The 24,041-nt window shown below is 42.9% G+C and overlaps 1 protein-coding gene across 10 annotated transcripts in view; it reads right to left on the bottom strand.

The window, feature by feature from the left end:
* Positions 1–24,041, bottom strand: part of pcm1 (pericentriolar material 1) — a 294,201-nt gene that overhangs the window by 100,318 nt on the left and 169,842 nt on the right. For all 10 annotated transcript variants that reach the window (XM_068034505.1, XM_068034495.1, XM_068034557.1 and 7 more), the window contains 4 exons: positions 20,067–20,196; positions 19,592–19,726; positions 15,102–15,292; positions 13,444–13,683 (listed from right to left, as the gene is read on the bottom strand). In XM_068034505.1, the coding sequence (XP_067890606.1) occupies positions 13,444–13,683; positions 15,102–15,292; positions 19,592–19,726; positions 20,067–20,196 (696 nt within the window). The remainder of the gene's footprint in view (positions 1–13,443; positions 13,684–15,101; positions 15,293–19,591; positions 19,727–20,066; positions 20,197–24,041) is intronic.

A 24,041-nucleotide genomic window follows, 5' to 3' on the forward strand; every position in this document is an offset into this window, starting at 1 on the left:
CAAAACACTACTGGTGGAGAACTTAACAATAATGATGCTATTGAAGATTTGATGCAGTAGTCAGGCCTTTTCATTTTTAAACCATCATTATCTGGCACTTAAAGTCGGTAGAAATATTACCTCCCCCTCACCAGTCCAAACCTAGATGTTAAGCAATTAGGAAGGTATAGTCCAAGCAAATGGTATGTTAGCTTTTAAAGGGATTGGAGTATAAGAGTAAAGAAGCCTTACTACAATTATACAGGGAATTGGTGAGGCTACACCTTGAGTACTGTGGGCAGTTTGGTCTCCTTACCTAAGGAAGGACATACTTGCCCAGGAGGGAGTGCAACAAAGGCTCACCAAACTGGCTCCTGGGATGAGGGGATTTTGCTTTGAGGAGAGGTGTAGACTAGACTTTTATTCCCTGGAGTTTAGAAGAATTAGAGGTGATCTAATTGAAACATATAACATTCTTAAAAGACTTCACAAGTAGATGCTGAGAAAATGTTTTTTTTTATTCATTCATGGGATGTGGGTGTCATTGGCTATGCCACCATTTATTGCCCAAGCCTAATTGCCCTTGAGAAGGTGGTGGTGAGCTGCCTTCTTGAACTGCTGCAGTCCATGTGAGGTAGGTACACCCACAGTGCTGTTAGGAAGGGAGTTCCAGGATTTTGACCCAGCGACAGTGAAGGAACGGCGATATAGTTCCAAGTCAGGATGGTGTGTGACTTGAACGGGAACTTACAGGTGGAGATGTTCCCATGCATCTGCTGCTCTTGTCCTTCGAGGTGGTAGAGGTCACGGGTTTGGAAAGTGCTGACTAAGCAGCCTTGGTGCGTTGCTGCAATGCATCTTGTAGATGGTACACACTGCTGCCACTGTGTGTCAGTGGTGGAGGGAGTGAATGTTTGTGGATGGTGTGCCAATCAAGCGGGCTGCTTTGTTCTGGATGGTGTCGAGCTTCTTGAGTGTTGTTGGAGCTGCACCCATCCAGGCAAGTGGAGAGTATTCCATCACACTAACTTGTGCCTTGCAGATGGTGGACAGGCTTTGGGGAGTCAGGAGGTGAGCTACTCGCCGCAGGATTCCTAGCCTCTGACCTGCTCTTGTAGCCATGGTATTTATATGACTACTCCAGTTCAGTTTCTGGTCAATGGTAGCCCCTAGGATGTTGATAATGTTTCCCCTGGCTGTGCAATCTCGAGTACATGATCGTAGTCTCAGAATAGGGGGTCAGCCATTTACAACTGAGATGAGGAGAAATTTCTTCACTCAGAAGGTTGTGAATCTTTGGCATTCTCTATTCCAGAGAGCTGTGGATGCTCAGCTGTTGAGCACATTCAAGACAGTGGTCAGTTGGTTTTTGAGTACTAAGGGATGGGGATAGCATGGAAAGGTGGAGTTAAGGCAGATCATTCATGATCTAGATGAAAGGCAGAGCAAGCTCGAAGTGCCAGATGGCCTACTCCTGCTCCTCTTTCTTATGTTCTTACCCAGTTTGTGCTAAGGCTGGTACGAGATGATATGGGCTGCTTCATAATCGGAAGAATTGTGAAGAGAGCTGAACACTGTGGAACTGTCAGCAAACGTCACCTTTTCTTGACCTTATGATAGAGAAAGCGTCATTAAATGAAGCAGCAGAAGATGTTTGAGGCAAGAATACAGCTGTGAGGAACTTCTGCAGCTGTAATGATTGGTCTCCAAATAACCACAACTACCTTTCGTTTGTCAAATATGATTCCAGTCACTGAAGTGCTTTCTGGTGCCAACATCATTCAAATGCAGCCCGTATTTCGAGGACAGTTACTTTCACCTCTCCTCTTGCAGTTAGCTCTTGGTATCCACGTCTGGATCAAGGCTGCAACAAGTTCTGTAGGTGGGTTGTTCTGGAGAAATGTGAACTAATTCTTTTTTCTTTTGGGCCTCCTTATCTCGAGAGACAATGGATACGCGCCTGGAGGTGGTCAGTGGTTTGTGAAGCAGCGCCTGGAGTGGCTATAAAGGCCAATTCTGGAGTAACAGGCTCTTCCACAGGTGCTGCAGAGAAATTTGTTTGTTGGGGCTGTTGCACAGTTGGCTCTCCCCTTGCGCCTCTGTCTTTTTTCCTGCCAACTACTAAGTCTCTTCGACTCGCCACAATTTAGCCCTGTCTTTATGGCTGCCCGCCAGCTCTGGCGAATGCTGGCAACTGACTCCCACGACTTGTGATCAATGTCACACGATTTCATGTCGCGTTTGCAGACGTCTTTATAACGGAGACATGGACGGCCGGTGGGTCTGATACCAGTGGCGAGCTCGCTGTACAATGTGTCTTTGGGGATCCTGCCATCTTCCATGCGGCTCACATGGCCAAGCCATCTCAAGCGCCGCTGACTCAGTAGTGTGTATAAGCTGGGGATGTTGGCCGCTTCAAGGACTTCTGTGTTGGAGATATAGTCCTGCCACCTGATGCCAAGTATTCTCCGAAGGCAGCGAAGATGGAATGAATTGAGACGTCGCTCTTGGCTGGCATACGTTGTCCAGGCCTCGCTGCCGTAGAGCAAGGTACTGAGGACACAGGCCTGATACACTCGGACTTTTGTGTTCCGTGTCAGTGCGCCATTTTCCCACACTCTCTTGGCCAGTCTGAACATAGCAGTGGAAGCCTTACCCATGCGCTTGTTGATTTCTGCATCTAGAGACAGGTTACTGGTGATAGTTGAGCCTAGGTAGGTGAACTCTTGAACCACTTCCAGAGCGTGGTCGCCAATATTGATGGATGGAGCATTTCTGACATCCTGCCCCATGATGTTCGTTTTCTTGAGGCTGATGGTTAGGCCAAATTCATTGCAGGCAGACGCAAACCTGTCGATGAGACTCTGCAGGCATTCTTCAGTGTGAGATGTTAAAGCAGCATCGTCAGCAAAGAGGAGTTCTCTGATGAGGACTTTCCGTACTTTGGACTTCGCTCTTAGACGGGCAAGGTTGAACAACCTGCCCCCTGATCTTGTGTGGAGGAAAATTCCTTCTTCAGAGGATTTGAACGCATGTGAAAGCAGCAGGGAGAAGAAAATCCCAAAAAGTGTGGGTGCGAGAACACAGCCCTGTTTCACACCACTCAGGATTGGAAAGGGCTCTGATGAGGAGCCACCATGTTGAATTGTGCCTTTCATATTGTCATGGAATGAGGTGATGATACTTAGTAGCTTTGGTGGACATCCGATCTTTTCTAGTAGTCTGAAGAGACCACGTCTGCTGACGAGGTCAAAGGCTTTGGTGAGATCAATGAAAGCAATGTAGAGGGGCATCTGCTGTTCACGGCATTTCTCCTGTATCTGACGAAGGGAGAACAGCATGTCAATAGTCGATCTCTCTGCACGAAAGCCACACTGTGCCTCAGGGTAGACGTGCTCGGCCAGCTTCTGGAGCCTGTTCAGAGCGACTCGAGCGAAGACTTTCCCCACTATGCTGAGCAGGGAGATTCCACGGTAGTTGTTGCAGTCACCGCGGTCACCTTTGTTTTTATAGAGGGTGATGATGTTGGCATCGCGCATGTCCTGGGGTACTGCTCCCTCGTCCCAGCACAGGCATAGCAGTTCATGTAGTGCTGAGAGTATAGCAGGCTTGGCACTCTTGATTATTTCAGGGGTAATGCTGTCCTTCCCAGGGGCTTTTCCGCTGGCTAGGGAATCAATGGCATCACTGAGTTCCGATTTGGTTGGCTGTATGTCCAGCTCATCCATGACTGGTAGAGGCTGGGCTGCATTGAGGGCAGTCTCAGTGACAGCATTCTCCCTGGAGTACAGTTCTAGGTAGTGCTCAACCCAGCGGTCCATCTGTTTGCGTTGGTCAGTGATTATGTCCCCCGATTTAGATTTGAGGGGGGTGATCTTCTTGATGGTTGGCCCAAGAGCTCTCTTCATGCCATCATACATTCCTCTGATGTTTCCGGTGTCTGAGGCCAGCTGAATATGACTGCATAGGTGTTGCCAGTAGTCGTTTGCGCAACGCCTAGCTGTTCTTTGTGCAGTACTTCTGGCTGCTTTAAGTGCTGCGGATGTTAAATCGCTGGGGGCTTTCTTGTAGTTCAAAAGTGCAATGCGCTTAGCGGCTATGACAGGTTCCAGCTCTTCATTATGAGATTGAAACCAGTCTGCATTTCTCTTCGCACTTTTGCCGTAGGTGGTCAAAGCTGACTCATAGATGGCGTCTCTGATGTGGGCCCACTTGGTCTCAGCATCCCCTGTGGGAGTGTTTTGAAGGGCTGTTACAAGTGAATTTAGAAATTTTTGTAACAGCTGTGGGTGAGAAATTCTGCTCGTGTTGATGCGCGGGTGGCCCTTCTGCTTGGAATGATGCAACTTCTTTGGTCTGAGTCTAACCTTGCTGCACACCAGGGAGTGGTCGGTGTCGCAGTCCGCACTGTGGAAGCTGCGTGTGATTTGAACACTGTTTAAGGCGGCTCGCCTTGTGACAATGAGGTCTAGCTGGTGCCAACGACGTGATCTTGGGTGCCTCCATGAAACCTGGTGACAGGGTTTAGTGTGAAAGAACGAGTTGGTGATGCAGAGGTTATGATAGGTACACAACTCAAGCAGTCTCTGCCCGTTCTCATTCATCCTTCCAACGCCATAGCGCCCAAGGCAGGAGGGCCATGAGTCATGGTCGGCCCCAACCCTGGCATTAAAGTCCCCCAGCAGGAATAGGTGTTCGGTGTTGGGGATGCTGCTAATGATGTTATGGAGTTGTTCATAGAACTGGTCTTTAGCTTCAGGTGCGGAACAGAGTGTTGGAGCATAGATGCTGAGTAGGTGTACTGGACCAGAGGTGGTGAGCAGTCGGATGGACAGTATGCGTTCCGAGCCATTTGAGGGAGGCTCTATCATGCTGAGCAAGGAGTTTCTGATGGCGAAGCCCACTCCATGCTGTCTTGGTTCTTCAGGATCCCTGCCCTGCCAGAAGAAGGTGTAGTCTTGCTCTGCTAGAGAGCCACTCGCGGGGAGGCGAGTCTCCTGAAGTGCTGCAATGTCCACATTGAATCTACTGAGCTCGTTGTTAATGATGGCGGTCTTCCGAGAATCGTTGATTTGTGTAAGGTCTTCCGACAGGCCAGGACACATAGTTCTGACGTTCCAGCTTGCAAAGCGAAGGGCTGGTACCTTCTTTCCTTTTTTCATGTTGTTTGGTGCGGTGTATCAGTCCACCTTTCGGGCAATGACCCTGAGCTCCAAGCACCCATTGAAGCAGGCAGACTGTGGCGGGACAGAACCTTATTGACCGGGGGCTGCCCGGTTTGAGGCGGGCGGTAGCTGTCCAGTGAGGTGCAATGACCTCTCCCACCGACAAAGGCAACCCGTGGCGCCCAGTTTCTACGCCAATTTATCTGGACTTATAACCCGTAACTGCTGCCTTCCGTGTTGTTTCAGTCGCTGTGAGGCAACTATGGAGTGACCTCTCCATGGCGCATGCCTGGGCAAATTTATGGAGGTTGAGAGTTGCCCAGTCGTCAAAACCCCCCTCTCGGCCTTTCTGGTGGGGTCCAAAGGAGTGCAGGACACGACGTTTGGCACCAGTATGGCTGCAGGAACTGCCGGAAACATGCCAAAGGAACTAATTCAAGTAGCACATTATTGATGAAAAAATGTCACTTGGCATTATTCTTCACGACTCCTTCCATTACTTTGCTGATGATTAGGAGAAAGCTGATTGGGTGTTAATTCGACAGATTTGGATTGGTCCTGCTTTCTGGGCAATTATCAGTCTCATAGTTGCAATAGAATCTCTCTGAAAAGCTAACTCTGATGTTCATGTCTTTAACACTAGAGAGTACGCTCATCTGCCTTTTAACATCACATGAATGAAATCAAATTGGTTGGACCTAACATTTATAATGGTGGGGACCTCAGCAGAATGCAATGAAGAATTGTTCACTTGGCACTTTTGACTGGAGACTTCAGCATTGTCCTTTGCACACACATGCTCAGCTCTACCATGGTTAATATTAGGGACACTCAGGGTTCCCTCCTCCTGTCAGTCACCCACTCATTCACTACCATTCTTGTAGGGCTGGAACTTTGCTCTGATCCACTTTTTGTAGGACTGTTGAGCCCTGTCCATAGCCTGCCACTTTTGGTGTTTAACATGCAGGTAGCCCTGTATTAAGACTTGACTCAGTTGGTGCCTCATTCTAAACTATGACTGGCACTAAGCAAGCCTTAATAGCTACCTAAAACAGGGATATCCTGGTTTGAAATTGATGGAGGAGTGAGAAATATGATAGCCCGTTAAATTATATATCGTGATAATATACAATTCTGCTACCGTTGGACCTACAATGCTACACAGATGCCTAATTTTGGGCAACTAGATCTATCAGAGTATGTCTTACTTAGCATGGTAAATGGTCAGATTAGATTAGTCCTGCTTTTTGTTGTTCTGAGATAACTGGATAGTTTTTCACATTGTCGGGATGACTTACATTGCATCCCCTTGTTCTTCCTACCAAAATGAATCGCTTCTCACTTCTCTACATTAAATTTCATCTGCCACGTGTCCACACATTCCACCAGCCTGTGTATGTCCTCTTGAAATTTATCACTATCCTCTTCACAGTTCACCAAGTTTGGTGTCATCCACAAATTTTGAAATTGTGCCCTGTACGCCCAAGTCGAGGTCATTAAGATTCATCAAGAAAAGCAGGGCTCCCGACACAAACCCCTGGAGAACCCCACTATTTAAACCTTCCTCCAGTCTGAAAAACAGCTGTTCACAACTACTCTCCATTTCCTGTCACTCAGCCTATTTTGTATCCATGCTACCACTGTCCCATTTATTCCATGGGCTCTAACCTTGCTGAGAAGCCTGTAATGTGGCACTTTATCAAAAGCCTTTTGGAAGTCCATGTACATCACAACAACCGCATTACCCTCATCAACTCTCTGTTACCTCATCAAAAAGGCTCAAGCAATTTAGTTAAACACAACTTGCCCTCAACAAATCTATGCCAGCTTTCCTTAATTAAAACATTTTTGTGCAAGTGGCTATTAATTTGGTCCCGACTAGCAGATTGACATTTTCCAAACTGAAGGAACAGTTCCCAAATCAAGACAACATCTGAAGATTTTATGTAGGGCATCTGGAATGTTCTCACCTACTTCCTTTAAATCTCTGGTATGGAAACCATTTGGTCCTGGGGATTTGTCACTCGAGTGCCACTATTTTCAGCATTATTATTACTTTGCTTAATTTAATTTTGGCGAGTTCCTGTCCCTGATTCAAAGTTATCAATTTTCTTGGAATGTCTGGCATGCTGATTTCTTCCTCTACTCTAAGTGCTAACGCAAGGTAATTATTCAACATGTCTGCCATTTCCTTATTTTCCACAGATGTCCCACACATGAACCAAGGAGTATTTTGATAGAGACAGAGTCCTGTCGATAAGCCAAAATCTGAGACTCTTCCATTGCTGTCACTGGCTATGTCATATCCCAGAAGCAGGAAAACATTTACTCCATTCCCCATAAAATAATGGATTTAGGTCAAACAAGGCAAAGCAAATTTCCTGAAGAGGACCACTTGCTGCATCACTCCCACCTGCCTGCCAGACTGACGAATTAGTCCTCCTCCATGTTGAAGAGTAATTGATGGAAGCAAGGGCACACTGATTGATCTAGCTGAGTTCTCAAGGGCACAGATGTGTTGGAATAGCTTGGTTAAGAGGCAAGCTAGTTCTGGTGCCACAATACAATGGAGGATTTCATCTTCACAAGGACTGGTGATGGTCACTCTTATCAATCCTATTATGATTAGATAGGCCTACAGGCAAGTTGGTGAAGACAAGGTCAAGCAGGATCCCTTGCCACCCAATGCCGAATGGTCTGCCAGCTATGCTGGAGAATGGTTCCCGGGATGAGGAATCTCAGTGGCATGGAGAGGTTGGAGAAGCTGGGTCTGTTCTTCCTGAAGAGAAAGGAGAGAGGAAATTTGATAGAGGTGTTCAAAATTTGGACAGAGTAGATGGGGACCAACTGTTCCCATTGGCCGAAGGATCCAGAACCAGAGGACACCGATTTAAGGTGATTGGCAAAAGAAGCAACAGCGACATGGGGAAAAACATTTATTATGCAGCGAGTAGTTCGGATCTTGAATGCACTGCCCGTGTATGTGGTGGAAGCAAATTCAATGGAGGCCTTCAAAAGAGAACTGGATAATTATCTAAAGAGGAAAGATCTGCAGGGTTACAGAGAAAAAGCAGGGGAGTGGGACTAGATGAGTTGTTCTGGGAGACAGCCGGCACAGACACGACATACCAATTGGCCTCCTTCTGTGCTGTAACCAATTCTATGATGAAGAAAGGTGAGAGAGGAAAAACAGGGAATTATAGACCAGCTTTCCTAATGCCTGTGTCAGGGAATTGCTGGAATCTATAATTAAGGATAGGGTGACTGAACACCTTGACAATTTTCAGCTGATCAGAGACAGCCAGCATGGATTTCTAAAAGGTAGGTCATGCCTAACGAACCTGATTGAATTTTTTGAAGAGGTGACTAAAGTAGTGGGCAGGAAAATGTCCATGGATATTATTTATACGAACTCCCAGAAGGCCTTTGATAAAGTCCCTCAAAAGAGACTGTTAGCTGAAATTTAAGTTCATGGAATTGAAGGTAAACTGTTGACCTGATTAGGAAATTGGCTGAATAGCAGGAGACAGAGTACAGATAATGGACAGGTATTCTAATTGGCAGGATTTGACTCGTGGAGTCCTGCAAGGAACTGTGTTAGGGCCTTAACAACCCACCATATGTATTAACAACTTAAATGGTGGAATAGAAAGCCACACATCCAAATTTACTGATGACACAAAGATAGGTGACATTGTAAGCAGTGTAGACAGAAGCAGAAAATTACAAAGAGATATTGATAGATTAAGTGAATGGGCAAAACTGTGGCAAATGAATTTCAATGTAGGTAAATGAGGTCATCAACTTTGAACCTACAAATGGCAAAACCGGGTACGATCTAAATGGTGAAAAGCTAGCAACAGTGCAGGTCCAAAGAAACTTGGTAGTCAAGGAACACAGATCAATAAAACGTCATGAGCAGGTGCAGAAATTAATCAAAAAGTGTAACAGAATGCTTGTTTTTATATCAAGAGGACTAGAATACAAGAAGTCATGCTTCAGCTATACAAAACTTTGTTTAGACCACACTTGGAGTACTGTGAGCAGTTCTGGGCACTCCAACTTAGGAAGGATATATTGGCCTTAGAAGGAACGTAACATAGATTTACCAGAATGATACCTGGTTTCTAAGGGTTATATTACAAGGAGAGATTACAAAAACTAGAGTTGTATTCCCTGGAATTTAAAAGGTTAAGGAGTGATTTGATTGAAGTTTCAGAATATTAAGGGGAACAGATAGGGTAGATAGCAACTATTTCTGCTGCTCCGGGAGTCTTGGACATGGGGGCATAATCTGAAAATTAGAGCCAGAGCTTTCAGGGGCGAAATTAGGAAAACACTTCTATACACAAAGGATGGCAACATTTTGAGACTCTCTTCCACAAACAGCAATTGATGCTGGATCAATTGTAAATTTTTAATCTGAGATTTTTACATTTTTGTTAACCAAAGATATTAAGGGAAATCGAACAAAGACAATGAAGTTAGATCGCAGATCAACCATAATCTCGTTGAATGGCAGAACAGGCTAAAGGAACTAACTGGTCTAACCCCAGTTCCTATGGCAGTTCTTGCAATTTGGTCAGATGTTAGTGAAGGGTCGACTGGGTTGGGATGACACAAATCTTGTCCTGATTGGATGCTTGGCTCGTTGCTAATAACTCTGTCCTATATTTCTCACTGCCTTGTTAGACTACTTCAGAAGGCAATAAGAATCAACCAAATCTTGTGGGATTGGAGTCAAGTGCAGGCCTGACGAGGGAAAAGAGTCTGTGTCCCTTCTTGGATAATCATTGAACAAAGTTTGGTGAATCAATTAAGTTGTTGCAATAATCCAGCAGCTCTGTGATCAGCTTTCTGGTACTAGCCCACAATTACTAGATTTATTTATTTAAATGTAATAATTTGCCAGGATGGCATTTGAACTCCTAACTTCTGAGTTGCAGATTAGTTTTGAATTTACCCCCCCCTCAAGGCTGCATCCTGTGGTTCTACTGTTCTGAACAAACCGTTTGTCATGGTGTATATTATCTAGTCCCTTTAGAATCCTAAAAACATCACTTCTCAATCCTCTCTTAGCCAGTGAGAATTTAATTAATTGCTCCTCATAATCCAACCCAATCTGCACTAAATAATCTTGTCAATAGCTGCAATATCCTTTCTTTACTGTGGCAACTAGAACTGTACACAATATTTTAAATACATTTGCAGCAATGATCGATAAAGAGGTAGGATCACCTCACTATTCTGGCTCAATATTGATGTTTTAATACATCCTGAAATTTGATTTTCTTCACGCACTGCCACAGCTTCAATTTATGGTTCATGAGGACCCCAGATCTCTCTCATTTTCCATGCACATGTTACTTTCCATTGAAGTAAAAGCCTCTTCTAGATTTTTTCTGTCCCTATGTGAAGCACTTGGAATTTCTTCACCTCAAATTTAACCTGCCACCTGTCAGTCCAATTCCCAAGTATATTCATTCCTCCGGGAGCTTATCCTGTTCAGCTTTAGAGTCTACCACCTTCATGAGCTTTGTATCACCTAAAAATTTAGCCACTATGCTTTTGAATCCCAACTCCACAACATTTATAAAAATATTAAAACTATGGAAAACAGTAAAAACTTATTCCCAAGTCTTTCAGTGCTCAACCCACCGTCCAACACACTGCACTAAAAATTTGGTGTCAAGCAGTGCATTTATTCTACGTAATACCCATAAAAAAAAAATAAAAGTTTGAGATAACTGCCATTCCCCAAGTTTATTCCTGCATCTAAAAACAAAGAATTAGATAGAAAGTTTAATGATGTTTTGGCTTCCAGAAAGACAGCACAACACCCTCAGACTACATCTGTTATTTGGAGAGACTGTTAGCTAATGCTTATTACACTGAACAGTTAGGCTTTTGAAAACAGTTCCTACCGTATGTGCAGTCCTGTTTTTAAAAATTAAATTTTGACCTAGACAATAGTATTACACAGCTGTGCCAATCTTGATACATCAGGTTACAAGTCAATTGAAGTCAATTTATAAGCAACTAAAACTCAAATTTTTGTCATAAGGTACAAGAAAACAAATGACAACAGGGGCTTAAAAATAGGGACATGGAGAAACCAAATAAACATGTCAAAATAGAAGGGTTGGATTTTACAGACGCCCCTCCCCCCAGAGGCCTCCAGCAGAGGCCCGCCAGGAAGGTCCGGCCTGATATTGCCAGTGGCAGCGTGGCCTCATGGCGGCCCCCCCGCCGCTTGGCGACTGGAGCCAAATTTGAATGTTAATTTATTATAATCAATGAATTAAGTACTTAACTGCACCCGCTGTTTGCTCCAGTACCATACTGGTGCAGTCCCATGCCTTCAGATACCCATCCGGGCATCTATCTCCGGGTAAGTATCTCAGTGTATTGGGGGTTGGGGGCAGCACGGTCAAACTCCTTTGACTGGTATAGGGGATGGTGGGAAGGGGTAAAGGGCATAGTTTCTGAACTGTGGGGGGGGGGGGGCAGGGTGAAGGAGGTCAGGTGCACAAGCTAACTATTTTTTGTGGGGGGGGGGGGGAGAGAAAAAAAAAAAAAGAGGGCAAGGGATGAATCGTATGGTTATTGAGGGGGTGGGTTGGAGGGGTGAGAGAGGGGCTGGAAACATTTATTTCATTTTGTTGAATTAATTTTACTTAACTATATCTTTAAATATTTAAACGAAATGGAAAGGCTCAAAGCCCTTTAAAAGTGGCGTTGGCGCCTGCGCAATGACAGCTGACACCATTGCAGGGGATGGACCGCCCGCCCCCTCCACGTCATCGGTGATCCGCCATGACCATTTAAATGAGTCGCGGTGAGCTTATAAAATCCAGCTCCAATTGTGGGAAATGAAAATATCAGGCAACCAAAATAGCAGTTGAAAATCTGGCATGACTTCATGATTGGAAAGATTTATTGGAAAGTTCATGATAAAAAAAAGTAATATTGTTTCTAGGTCCAAATTTAACAATGATTTTCATTCACGTTAAAAGGGAAATTCATAGTACTTTATTCAAAATACTGGAAAATTCAATTTTTTCTCCTTTGACTAATTAGCTTTGTTTTTGCTGTTAGTTGGTTATTCCATCCATTAATTCCACAAAAAATCTAATTGCATATCACTAAAACAATTCTCCCTTCTGAATTTTCTGGTTCAAGTCAGATTCCACAAAAAGTAACAATTCTACACCTGGCTTAAAAGGAACACATGCCTAGTCTCCCACAAGAGAAAGAAACAAAGCCTGGTTACTCTGTCATAGCACTACTACTGCACTCACAGAAATGAGCACAGCCATAAACAGCAGCAGAGCAGAAAGAGCCAGATCCATATACATCTGTGAAGAACATTATGAGAAATGCACTTGCACCATTAACTTGTCACCCTACTCTGAAGGGAAGCCTCATACAGAATTCTTTAATATAGATTGCCTCAAATATTGCTCAAAAGCAAACATGTTAATCCTATAACCTGGCTTTTAACAACCTCCCTACCTTGGCATTGCACCAATAAATTAAGGAACAGAAGCTATGTTAGAATGCATTAAAAGAACCACAACAGAAGAAATTCATACTTCAAATAGAATTAGAATGCAGAGGTTCAGAATTCAGGTTGAAGCCACAATTTTTGCCTTTTTACACATGGGTCAATAATTTGGACCCTATTGCATGCAATACAGAATAGGTGGCGGAAGGGTACAAGGCATTAAAGCAGCTGTAACAATAATTAAAAAGATAAAACTGAAGCAGTTAACAAACTTTAGAAGTTCCCAAGTCTGAATTACCACCTTAAATTCACTCTCAATGAATTTCTTCAGATTAGACCATAGTGTATTATTCTGGTTTAAGCACATACCACAGAAGAAAAGACAAGAACATACCCATGGGATCTCCGACGACAGAGGGCATTAAAAAATCCATGATAATTTAAAATTCCCTGCAGCAGAAATTAAGTTCAATAATATGGTCATGTTTGGTTGTCACACTGCATAAAAAATGGCCTTAATACAAACTGGAACAATTTATGCCTCTACACCAATAGCATAAATCTGCAACATTCACTTTATTGAAGCAATGTTGCATTTACAATTTGAATGACTAAAAAGCGGGTCTGTCGGGACTAAGAAGTACTTTTGTCAGATTCATCAGGTTATAGGAACATATGTTCTTGTAAGCCCGTGAAGATAGGAATTGAGGAATCGTAACCTTGCTGACGTGATTTTTAAGAAGCTGTTCATTAATATATATATTTTTTGCACAGTACTCAACTGTAACCAACCTGTTCTTGCTCTGTCTTGAATTGTGTGTTTCTTGGCTTTTGCTTTTATTGGGATACACTGTATATGTTTCATGAGAGCTTGTCTCAACTTCTGATTGGGCAAGCCCATCAGATTGGTCGTCATTCTCTTCCTCATCATCATCAACGCCATTATTCTCTTCCTCTTCATCTTCGTCATCATCGTCATCATCATCATCATCTAATGCACCTTGGGTAGAACCACCCCAAGTAGCCATAGTCCTGTGAAATATTAATGGGGTCAAGAATCGTGTCATGAATTTAAATTACTCTTGCAACCCCACTGGATACTCTCCCACATTTATAAAATAAGGGCCTCTTAACCAAAAAACAAACATTGGTCCAAAAGAAAGTCTGTCCCTCTGCACTTTTCGCAACACAATTTACCTCTATTTATTTTGTTCAAAGGTATAAATGCTAAAATTTCCTGAAACGATTTTCCTATGACTTAGTAAGCCACTAACAGTGCATAATAACCTCACTCTTTCATCACTGGGATCTAGCTTTGAATCCATCACGAAACGAAGATAAAAAGTCTTTTCCCAAAATAAAATTGGATTTTTTGGCCGTAACCCAGTTTCTGGTAGAACAACGTTCAGAGCACAGATCATTCAACAATTGAATGAATAGATAATTTCATTTCAGGAGATCATGAAGTGATCATCATTAGAGTTATGCTTTGAAGTCGGAATTGAATTCTATTTGTCCCAAATCAAATTTTCTGATAATTAAAATGTTAATGTATTAATGCATTATTTGCATTGTTTAGTTCAAATTATTGGCAATTTTGATCAGTGCAAAAAGAACTGGTTCAGTGGTGGCACGCTCATCCTTAAGTGAGAAGGTAAATGGGTTCACTCCAGGTCTCAAGTACATAATCTAGGCTAACACTTCTTTTGGATGAGATGTCTGCCTGTTGAAGTGACAACGTTCAAAGAAAATCAGGGAAATTCTTCTTGTGTTCGGGCCAACATTTATCCTTCACCCAACACCAGAAATTAGCTGAACATTTATCTGACTGTTGCTTGTGGGATCTTGCTGTGTGAAGATGGCTATTGCATTAGCCTATACGGTGACTGAAAAAAAAAACTGGTGTGAAATACTTTGGGATATCCTGCGGATGTGAAAGGCAATATATAAATGGGAGTTATTTCTTTGAATTAGCAGGCATAGACTATAACTTGTTAGCATGCAAAAGAACCCAATTAAGTGTCCTCGCCAAGCTTTACTTAACAGAGTGCCTGGTGTGGAGAGTACATGTCAAAATGGAAAATAGTCTATTTATCATCACTGACACCTCGATGAGCAAAAACTATAATTTTAAAAAAGTGGGGAGAAAATGACTTTAGCCATTGATACTCAATACAATTAGCCTGTAAAAGCAAACCATTCCATTAAATTATTCCAAAAAACCCTGCTGAATTTAACTGTATGATTAAAAAAAGTGTGCAACACTTTTGAAGGCTTGTTATCAGTAAATTGTTTTGTGCTATATGCACTGTATGCCACTTGGCTGAGAATATCTAAGCAGTTCTTTAGAATCAGCAACAGTTAAGTTCCAACGAAGCTGCCAATTCTGGGTCAAGTGCAAATATTTCAAAACTTAATCCAGCTAACTTGCTTATATATCCTGATCTAACCTTTCAGTTTTGCTGAGCTGCTGTGTGTCCTGTGTTTCTGTCCCTTCACTTTGGACAGATGCAGCAATAATGGAGTTGCTTTCAGTCAATGTTTTTTGCCGCTGGTGCTCAGCCATTAATGCTTCAAGTTGTTTTCTTCTTTGACGCAACTCTTCTCGCAGAATTTGGTGTCTCCGCATTTCAGACCACAGCTAATCATCATTTGTAAACAAAAAGACAGCAATCCCTTAACATAAGGCAATTTAATGCTTGTTAAATCAAGTCCTAATTTTAAGAATTGACGTCAATTTTACACAAATTTCATAATCAGTTGAATCTCAATCAGTGCTAACTGCCGATGGCCTCCCCTTCAATTGATAGCAAATGGGAGTTGCTCATGAATTTCTTGGGATCCAACTTTTCGGCTTTCTGCACAACTGCCTCTTCTAGCCCCAAAGCCTCCCTTTACTCTGCTATCTCCGAATCACAACCTAAAAAGTTCCCACCTCTTCTAAAGCTCTCATAAGATTAATCTCCTGAGACCCACCACCTCTTCCAGTGACCTCCTTCCCACCCGGCTCCTAACTACTCAATCATCTTTCGACAGCCTAACAAACTGAGTATCAGCAACCTCTCAATTTCTTCAAATATGATTCAGCTTCCTTTTCAAAACTGTCATCACTTCCTCCTTAAAAAAACCTAACCCAGACCACTCCAGGGTTACTAACTATAACCCCATCTCTAACCTCCACTCCCTACCTTCAACTCCACAAATAGTGGCGCAGTGGTTAGCACCGCAGCCTCACAGCTCCAGTGACCCGGGTTCAATTCCGGGTACTGCCTGTGTGGAGTTTGCAAGTTCTCCCTGTGTCTGCGTGGGTTTCCTCCGGGTGCTCCGGTTTCCTCCCACATGCCAAAGACTTGCAGGTTGATAGGTAAATTGGCCATTATAAATTGCCCCTAGTATAGGTAGGTGGTAGGAAAAATATAGGGACAGGTGGGGATGTGGTGGAAATATGGAATTAGTGTAAGGATTAGTATAAATGGGTGGTTGATGGTCGGCACAGACTCGGTGGGCCGAAGGGCCTGTTTCAGTGCTGTATCTCTAAACTAAACTAAACTAAATGCTGCTGTGCGATACGCAGTTGTGTGAAACAGCTGTCTCAAGTTCAACAATTCAGGAAGTTTAGTTCTTGCCAGAACGTGCAACCTGACTGTCCTGTTCAACCTCCAGTAGAGCTCTAAACTTCACATTTAGTCTATCACCAACACAACCTACCACCATCGTCACAAAAAAAACATGCACTTATACCCCTAATTCACTCGCAAAATCCTTCCCAAGGCCATCATTACCTCCACACTCAATTTCCACAACACTCTTTTTATTGGCTCCTTGAACTTTACCATACATCAACTACAACACATGTATTTCTATAGTGCCTTTAACATAATAAGACATCTCGAGGTGCTTTACAGGAGCATTATAAAGCAAAATTTGGCACTGAGCCACCTAAGGAGATATTAGAGCAGATGACCAAAAGCCTGGTCCAAGAGATAGGTTTTCAGGAGAGTCTTAAAAGAGAAAAGAGGTACAGGGGTGCAGAGGGTTAGGGAAGGGAAATTCAGAACCTAGGGCCTTGGTAACTGAAGGCTCAACCACCAAAGGTAAAGCAATTAAAATCAGGGATGCTGAAGAGGCCAGAATAAGATGAACACAAATTTCTCGGTGGGTTGAGAGGCTGAAGGAGATTCGAGAAAGGGAAAGAGAGGCCATGGAAAGATTTGAAAACAAGGATGAGAATTTGAAGTTCAAGGCATTGCTCAACCAAGAGTCAACATAGGTCAGGAAACATGGGGTAATGGGTGAACGGGACTTGGCGTGAATAAGGACACAGGCAACAGAGTTTTGGGTGACCTCAAGTTAAGGGAGGGTAGAATATGGAAGGCTGGCCAGGAATTTACTGGAATTGTCAAGTCTAGAGGTAACAAAGGCATGGATAAGCGTTCAGTATCAAATGGACTGAAGCACGAGTGGAGTCAGACGATATCAGAGTTGGAAATAGGCAGTCTTAGTACTGGTGTGGATATGTGGTCAGAAGGTCATCTCAGGTCAAATATGGCACCAAGGTTGTGCACAGTCTAGTTCAGCCTTAGATAGCTGCCAGGGAAAGGGATAGAGTCGATACCTAGGAAATGGAGTTGGTAGTGGTGACCGAAGACAATGGCTTCGGTCTTCCCAATGTTTAGTTGAGGAAATTTCTGCTCATCCACACCGGATCTCAGGCGAGCAGTCCATATGTACCAGAAACAAGACGCACTGCAGCAACTCACTAAGCTTCCTTTGACAGCACTTTTCAAACTCGCAACCTCTCCCACCTAGAAAGACAAGGGCAGCAGACGCATGGTAACACCACCACCTGCAAGTTCCCCTCCAAGTCACACATCATCCTGACTTGGATCTATATTGCCGCTCCTTCATTGTCACTGGGTCACAAACCTGGAACTCACTTCCGAACAGCACTGTGGGTGTACCTACACGAGATGGACTGCAGCAGTTCAAGGTGGTTGTGAGCTCATGGGCAACAAATACTGGCCTTGCCAGCGATGCTCACATCCCAATGAAAGAATAAAAAAAATGATTTAGCAGCAGTGACAACATAGAGAGAGGTGATGTTGCACTAGAGCTGGGTGTCATCAACGTACATCATAAAACTCACACTGTGTTTTCGGATGATGTCGCTGAGGAGCAGCACGTAGATGAGAAATAGGAGAGGCCAAGGATAGGTTAGGTCACAACTTGAGTACTGTGCGCAATTCTGGTCACCTCATTACAGAAAGGATGTAATTGCACTAGAGAGGGTACAGAGGAGATTCACGAGGATGTTGCCAGGACTGGAAAAATGCAGCTATGTGGAAAGATTGGATAGGTTGGGGCTGTTCTCTTTAGAACAGAGAAGGCTGAGGGGAGATCTGATTGAAATGTACACAATTTTGAAGGGCCTGGATAGAGTGGAGGCCAAGAGCCTATTGACCTGAGCAGAGAGGTCAATGACTAGGGGGCATAGATTTAAAGTGATTGGTAGAAAAATTAGAGGGAGTTAAGGAAAGATTTTTCCACCCAGAGGGTGGTGGGGGTCTGGAATTCACTGCCTGAAAGGGTTGTTGAGGCAGAAACCCTCAACTCATTCAAAAAAAGAGTCTGGATATGCACCTCAAGTGCCGTAATCTGCAGGGCTACGGACCAAATGCTTTTTCTGCCGGCACAGATACAATGGGCCAAGTGGCCTCTTTCTGGCCCTTAAACTTTCTATGATTCTATGACAGATCCTTGGAGGACATCAGAGTAACTGTGAAGGAGTGAAAGAGAAGCCATTGCAGGTGATAATCTAACTATGACTAGACAGATCAAAATGGAACCAGGTGAATGCAGTCCCATTGAGCTGGGTAATGTTGGAGGAGGTTGGTGTGATCAACCGTCTCAAAGGCTGCAGACAGGTCAAGAAGGAGGAGGAGAAATAGTTTACCTTGGTCACAGTCACATACATGTAATTTGTGACTTTTGAGCCCTGTCAGTACTGTGGCAAGGGCAGAAACCAGATAGGAGGGATTCAAACACGGAGTTCCGGCAAAGACGGACATGGATTTGGAAGGCGACAACACATTCGATGATTTTGGAGAAGGGGTGGTAGTTTGCAAGGAGTGTGAGGTCAAGGGTTGTTTTATTTGAGGACAGTGTTGATGATGGCAGACTTGAAAGAGAGAGGGGCAGTACCTGAAGATGGAGACCCATTAACAATATCAACTAATATGGGGACCAGGAAGGGACACTCAGTGGTCAGCAGTTTAGTGGGAATAGGTTTGAAGATACAGGAGGTGGGTCTCATGGATAAGATGTACTCAGAGAGAAACTAGAGAGAGATGTGAGTTCAGGGCTAGGGCAAGTGGAAACTTATATAAAAAAAACACAACTTGTCCAGATCTCTACAGCTCACATCGTATCCTGCATTATGCCCCACATGGTAATTACCCATCCTTGCTCGATCCACTGGGTCCTGCCTCTTAGTGCAAACACTTCAAAATCTTTATATTGGTCTTCCACTCTCTATGGCTTCATTCCTGTGCCCACCTCTGTAACCTTCTCCAATCTACAGGCCAGTACACACTCTCATCTTCCAACACTGGTGTACTATGTAACACACAACCCAGTTTGCCACTGCTGACACACTTTCCGTCACCACTAGAATTCTTTCTACTTTTGCCTGACTACCCCTCTCTCCCCAATGTCAAAAGCTCTGCAAAACCAAACGGTCTTTAACCACCTCCCCTAATGCCTCTCCCTTTTTTTCCTACTCTGCTGCCTGAACATTCTGCAAAGGTCGCAAGATATTTTATTAGCTAAAAGCAAGATGAAGTGCATGTTCTTGTTAAACTATTCATTTTCAAACAAATATTGTGCAAATGTACTAATAATTGCATAACTAAATACAAGAATATAACAGCTAATCATTTACCTCACTATCTGGAGGTGGAGCAGCAACTGGGTCAGGTAAAGCCTTTGCTGTTGCACTCTGGCCACTGATCGCAGGGGTAGATGTAACAATGGGTACTTTTATTTTTGACAAGTTTCCTGCACTCGATGTTGACAACTGCAAGTAAACAAAGCCCATATGTGATATGCAGCACCAAGCAGCAAGACCTACAGCACACCTGGTCATGACTGTTAACTACCAGTTACAATAGGTGAACATTTTACATATTTACGTAAGCTTTTAAGAAAACATTAAATTTTGCAAAGCATTAAAGCTTACTCGTTACTGGCAACTCATGAACCACAATTTGATTTCAATAAATATTTACTTTCAAGTGTGACAGGAAATAAAAACTTAAGTAACTGAGAAAAACAGTGGCATAATTTTGGAATGCTTTATATTGGATATAGCCATAGGTTTGTGTCTATTCAATTTTTTTAAACAAAATTATAGCCACCTTTAGATCAGGGCATGAACTCTGCAGGTGCTTAATCTTCTCTTGAATTTCCATTAACCTTTTTCTTTCTTCTTGTAACTGCTTCAACTCTTGCTGCTGTTGCTGAAGTTTAGCTTCATAGAACTTCTCTCTATTGCAGGAATCCACATTTAGAAAACAATTCTCTATCAATATCATCCTTTGTAATCACCAGAAGCAAAACTATAAGTATATACCTCAACACTAAATTCAGAAACTGCTCCAAATAAAACTGAATCACACTACAGAACATTTCTCGATCGGTGACCTCTGAAATTGATTATCAACATGTGTATTAAATATGGATTCACTTCAGCCCATCAAAGGGAAGTTGGGCAAATTCCTGAGAGTGCAGGATACCTCAAATTATGAAAGCTAGATGAGCGGAATCTGGAATTATTGACTGCCTTCAGGAATCAAAGGACTTTTCTAGATTTTCCCCATAATTGTCCCAAGTTTGTTTTTGCATCTCAGATTAGCACAGCACAGAAGGAGTCCATCTGGCCCATCAAGTCTGTACCGGCTCTTTGAAATAGTAATCCAGTTAATCCCAATCCACAGCTCATTGCCTATACCCATAAACTTTCTTCTCCTTCTAGCACTTAACCAATTCCATTTTCAAAGCTACTACTGATTCTATATCCATCAGTCAAACAGGGTAATGTCACTGTCCATTTGGGAATAAGAAGCAAAACTTTAAAAATAGATTTTCATTGGCTGAAAATAGCTTCAAAGGGTTGTTATAAAGTCAACTGAAAGTCTTGACATTGATGACTGACATGGTTCCACCAAAATGCCAGAAGGTCAGTGATGTCCTGATGATGTATGATATCATTTAGTCTATATCTCTCTGGAGACTGTGTCCTCCTCACAACTTGCTTTCCCACCTACCTTTGTATCATCTACAAATGTTGCTACAAGACACTCAGTCCCTTCATCCAAGTCATTAACATGGATCATAAATAGTTGAGGCCCCAACACTGATCCCTGTGGCACTCCATGAGTTACAATTTGTCAACCTGAAAATGCCTCATTTATCCCGACTGTTTCCTGTTAGCCAATCCTCTATCCGTGCTAATAAATTATCCCCAATACCATGAGCTCTTGTCTTGTGTAGTAACCTTTTATGTGGCACCTTATCAAATGTCTTTCGGAAATCCAAACACACTACATCGACTGGTTCCCCTTTATCCACGCTGCTTGTTACATCCTCAAAGAACTCTAATAAATTTGATAAACACGATTTCCCTTTCATAAAACCAAGTTGACTCTGTCCGATTATATTACGATTTTCTCTAAATGCCCTGCTACTACTTCCTTCATAATGGATTCAAGCATTTTATCCAATGCAGATGTTAGGCTAACTGGCCTACAGTTTCCTGCTTTGTCTCCCTTTTTTGAACAGAGGTGTTACATTTCTGGTTTTCCAATCCACTGGGACCTTTCCAGAATCTAAAGAATTTTGGAAGATTACAATCAATGCTTTCACCATCTCTGCAACCACTTCTTTGAAGACCCCAGGATGCAGGCAATCAGGTCCAGGGAACTGGTCAGCCTTTAGTCCTATTAGTTTTCCTAGTACTTTTTCCTCTAGTGATGGTGATTGTTTCAAGTTCCTCCCTCCCTTTTGCCTCTTGATTTTCTACAATTCTTGGGATGCTTTTTATGTCTTCTACTGTGAAGACAGATACCAAATACTTATTCAAAGTCTCTGCTTCCTTGTTGCCCATTATTAATTCCCAATCTCATTATGTCAGGGAACAATGCTTACTTTAGCTACTTGTTTCCTTTTAATATATTTATAGAAACAAAGAGTCATTTGGTAGTACAGAACATGAATATTGCTGAAAACAGAGATATTTGTTGAAGCTTTTCATCTTGCACTCATCAGGACAATTCGCAAGAATACTAATGTAAGAGAAGCAACAAATTTATATTATCAGAAGCGAGTGCTGACTGGTTAGCAAGTGGACTCTGATTGGTAGAGGCGTTGCCATGGAGAATGCACTAGTTTATGGTGCTGACAGTTAACTGTCAGATTTTAGGGAGTTAGGAAGGAAATTAAAAAACAGGACCTCAAGAGCAGTCATCTCAGGATTACTCCCAGTGCCACATGTTAGTGAGCAGAGGAATAGGAGAATTGATCGACTGAACACGTGGCTGAAGAATTGGTGTAGGAGGGAGGGCATCACGTTTCTGAGGCAGAGACCGGTTCTGGGGCAGGTGGGACCTATACTAGATGGACAGGCTACACCTTAACAGGAACGAACTAATATCCTCGCAGGGAGATTTACTAGTGCTGTTGGGGAGGGTTTAAACTAGCTAGTCAGGGGGATGGGAACCTGAGGGGTAACTCAAATTGGAAGGAAGCAAAGTTGGTAACAGGAGGTAGAAAAGTAGCAAATGACATTAGAAGGCAGGCGAAACAAAGGTAAGCATCAACTAGACTTAGAGTCATAGAGTTATACAGCACAGAAACAGGCCCTTCGGCCCATCGTGTCTGTGCCGGCCATCAAGCACTTATCTATGTCAAGAAGACATGGTTAAGGGCACTCGACCTGAATGCATGCAGCATTCACAACAGCGTAGATGATTTAAAGGCCCAAATAGAGGTAAATGGGTACGATCTAATTGCCATAACGGAAACATGGCTACAGGGTGACCAAGAGTGGGAACTGAATATTCAAGGATAATCGACATTTAGGAAGGACAGACAAAAAGGAAAAGGAAGTGGTGTTACGCTGATAAGGGACGGGATCAGTACATTAGTAAGGGAGGATGTCCGATCGGAAGAACAAAATGTGGAGTCAGTTTGGGTGGAGCTACGGAACAGCAAGGGGCAGCAAACATTGATAAGAGTTGTTTATAGGCCACGGGCCATGGTATTAATCAGGAGATTAGAGAAGCATGTGACATGAGGAATACAGTAATCATGGGTGATTTCAATCTGCATAAAGACTGGGTAAACCGAAATGAGCACTAATGCTGTGGAGGACGAGGTTCTGGAGCTTGTTAGGAATGGTTTTCTCGAGCAGTATGTCGAGGAACAGACTAGATCTAGTATTATGTAATGAGAAAGGGATAATTAATAACCTAGTTGTAAAAGAACCTTTAGGGATGAGTGACCATAACATGATAGAATTTCACATGATGTTTGAAAGTGAGATAGTTCAATCTGAAGCCAGGATTCAGGAAATTATGAAGGTATGAGGGGCAAATTGGCTCTGGTGGATTGGGAAAATACTTTAAAAGGTGTGACAGTACATAGGAAATGGATAGCCTTTAAAGAAATATTACATGGTTTACAGCAACTATGCATTCCTTCAAGGCACAAAAACCCCAAAGGTAAAGACAGTAAACCGTGGATAACAAAGGAAGTTAAGGACTGTATAAGATTAAAAGAAAAGGTCTATAAAGTTGCCAGATATAGTAATAAACCTGAGGATTGGGAGAATTTTAGAATACAGCAAAAGAGGACGAAGAAACTGATAAAGAAAGGGAGAATAGAATATGAATGTAAGCTAGCAAAAAATATAAAAACGGACTATAAACGTTTCTAGAGATACGTAAAAAGGAAACGTTTGGCTAAGACAAATGTGGATCCATTACAGGCAGAGTCGAGAGAATTTATAATGGGGAATACAGAAATGGCAGAGAAGCTAAATGATTGGGAAGATTGTATTCGAGAAATTAATGGGGCTGAAGGTTGATAAGTCCCCAGGACCTGATATTCTACATCCAAGAGTGCTGAAAAAGGTAGCTATGGAGATAGTGGATGCATTTCAATAGATTCTGGAGAAGTTCCTGCTGATTGGAAGGTTGCAAATGTCATCCCACCATTTAAGGGAGGGAGAGAGAAAACAGGGAATTACAGACCTGTTAGCCTTACATCAGCCATTGGGAAAATGCTAGAATCAATTCTAAAGGATGTTGCTAAATGGACACTTGGATAATAAT

Source organism: Heterodontus francisci, chromosome 1, assembly GCF_036365525.1.
Source record: "Heterodontus francisci isolate sHetFra1 chromosome 1, sHetFra1.hap1, whole genome shotgun sequence".
NCBI classification, from domain to species: Eukaryota; Metazoa; Chordata; class Chondrichthyes; order Heterodontiformes; family Heterodontidae; genus Heterodontus; species Heterodontus francisci.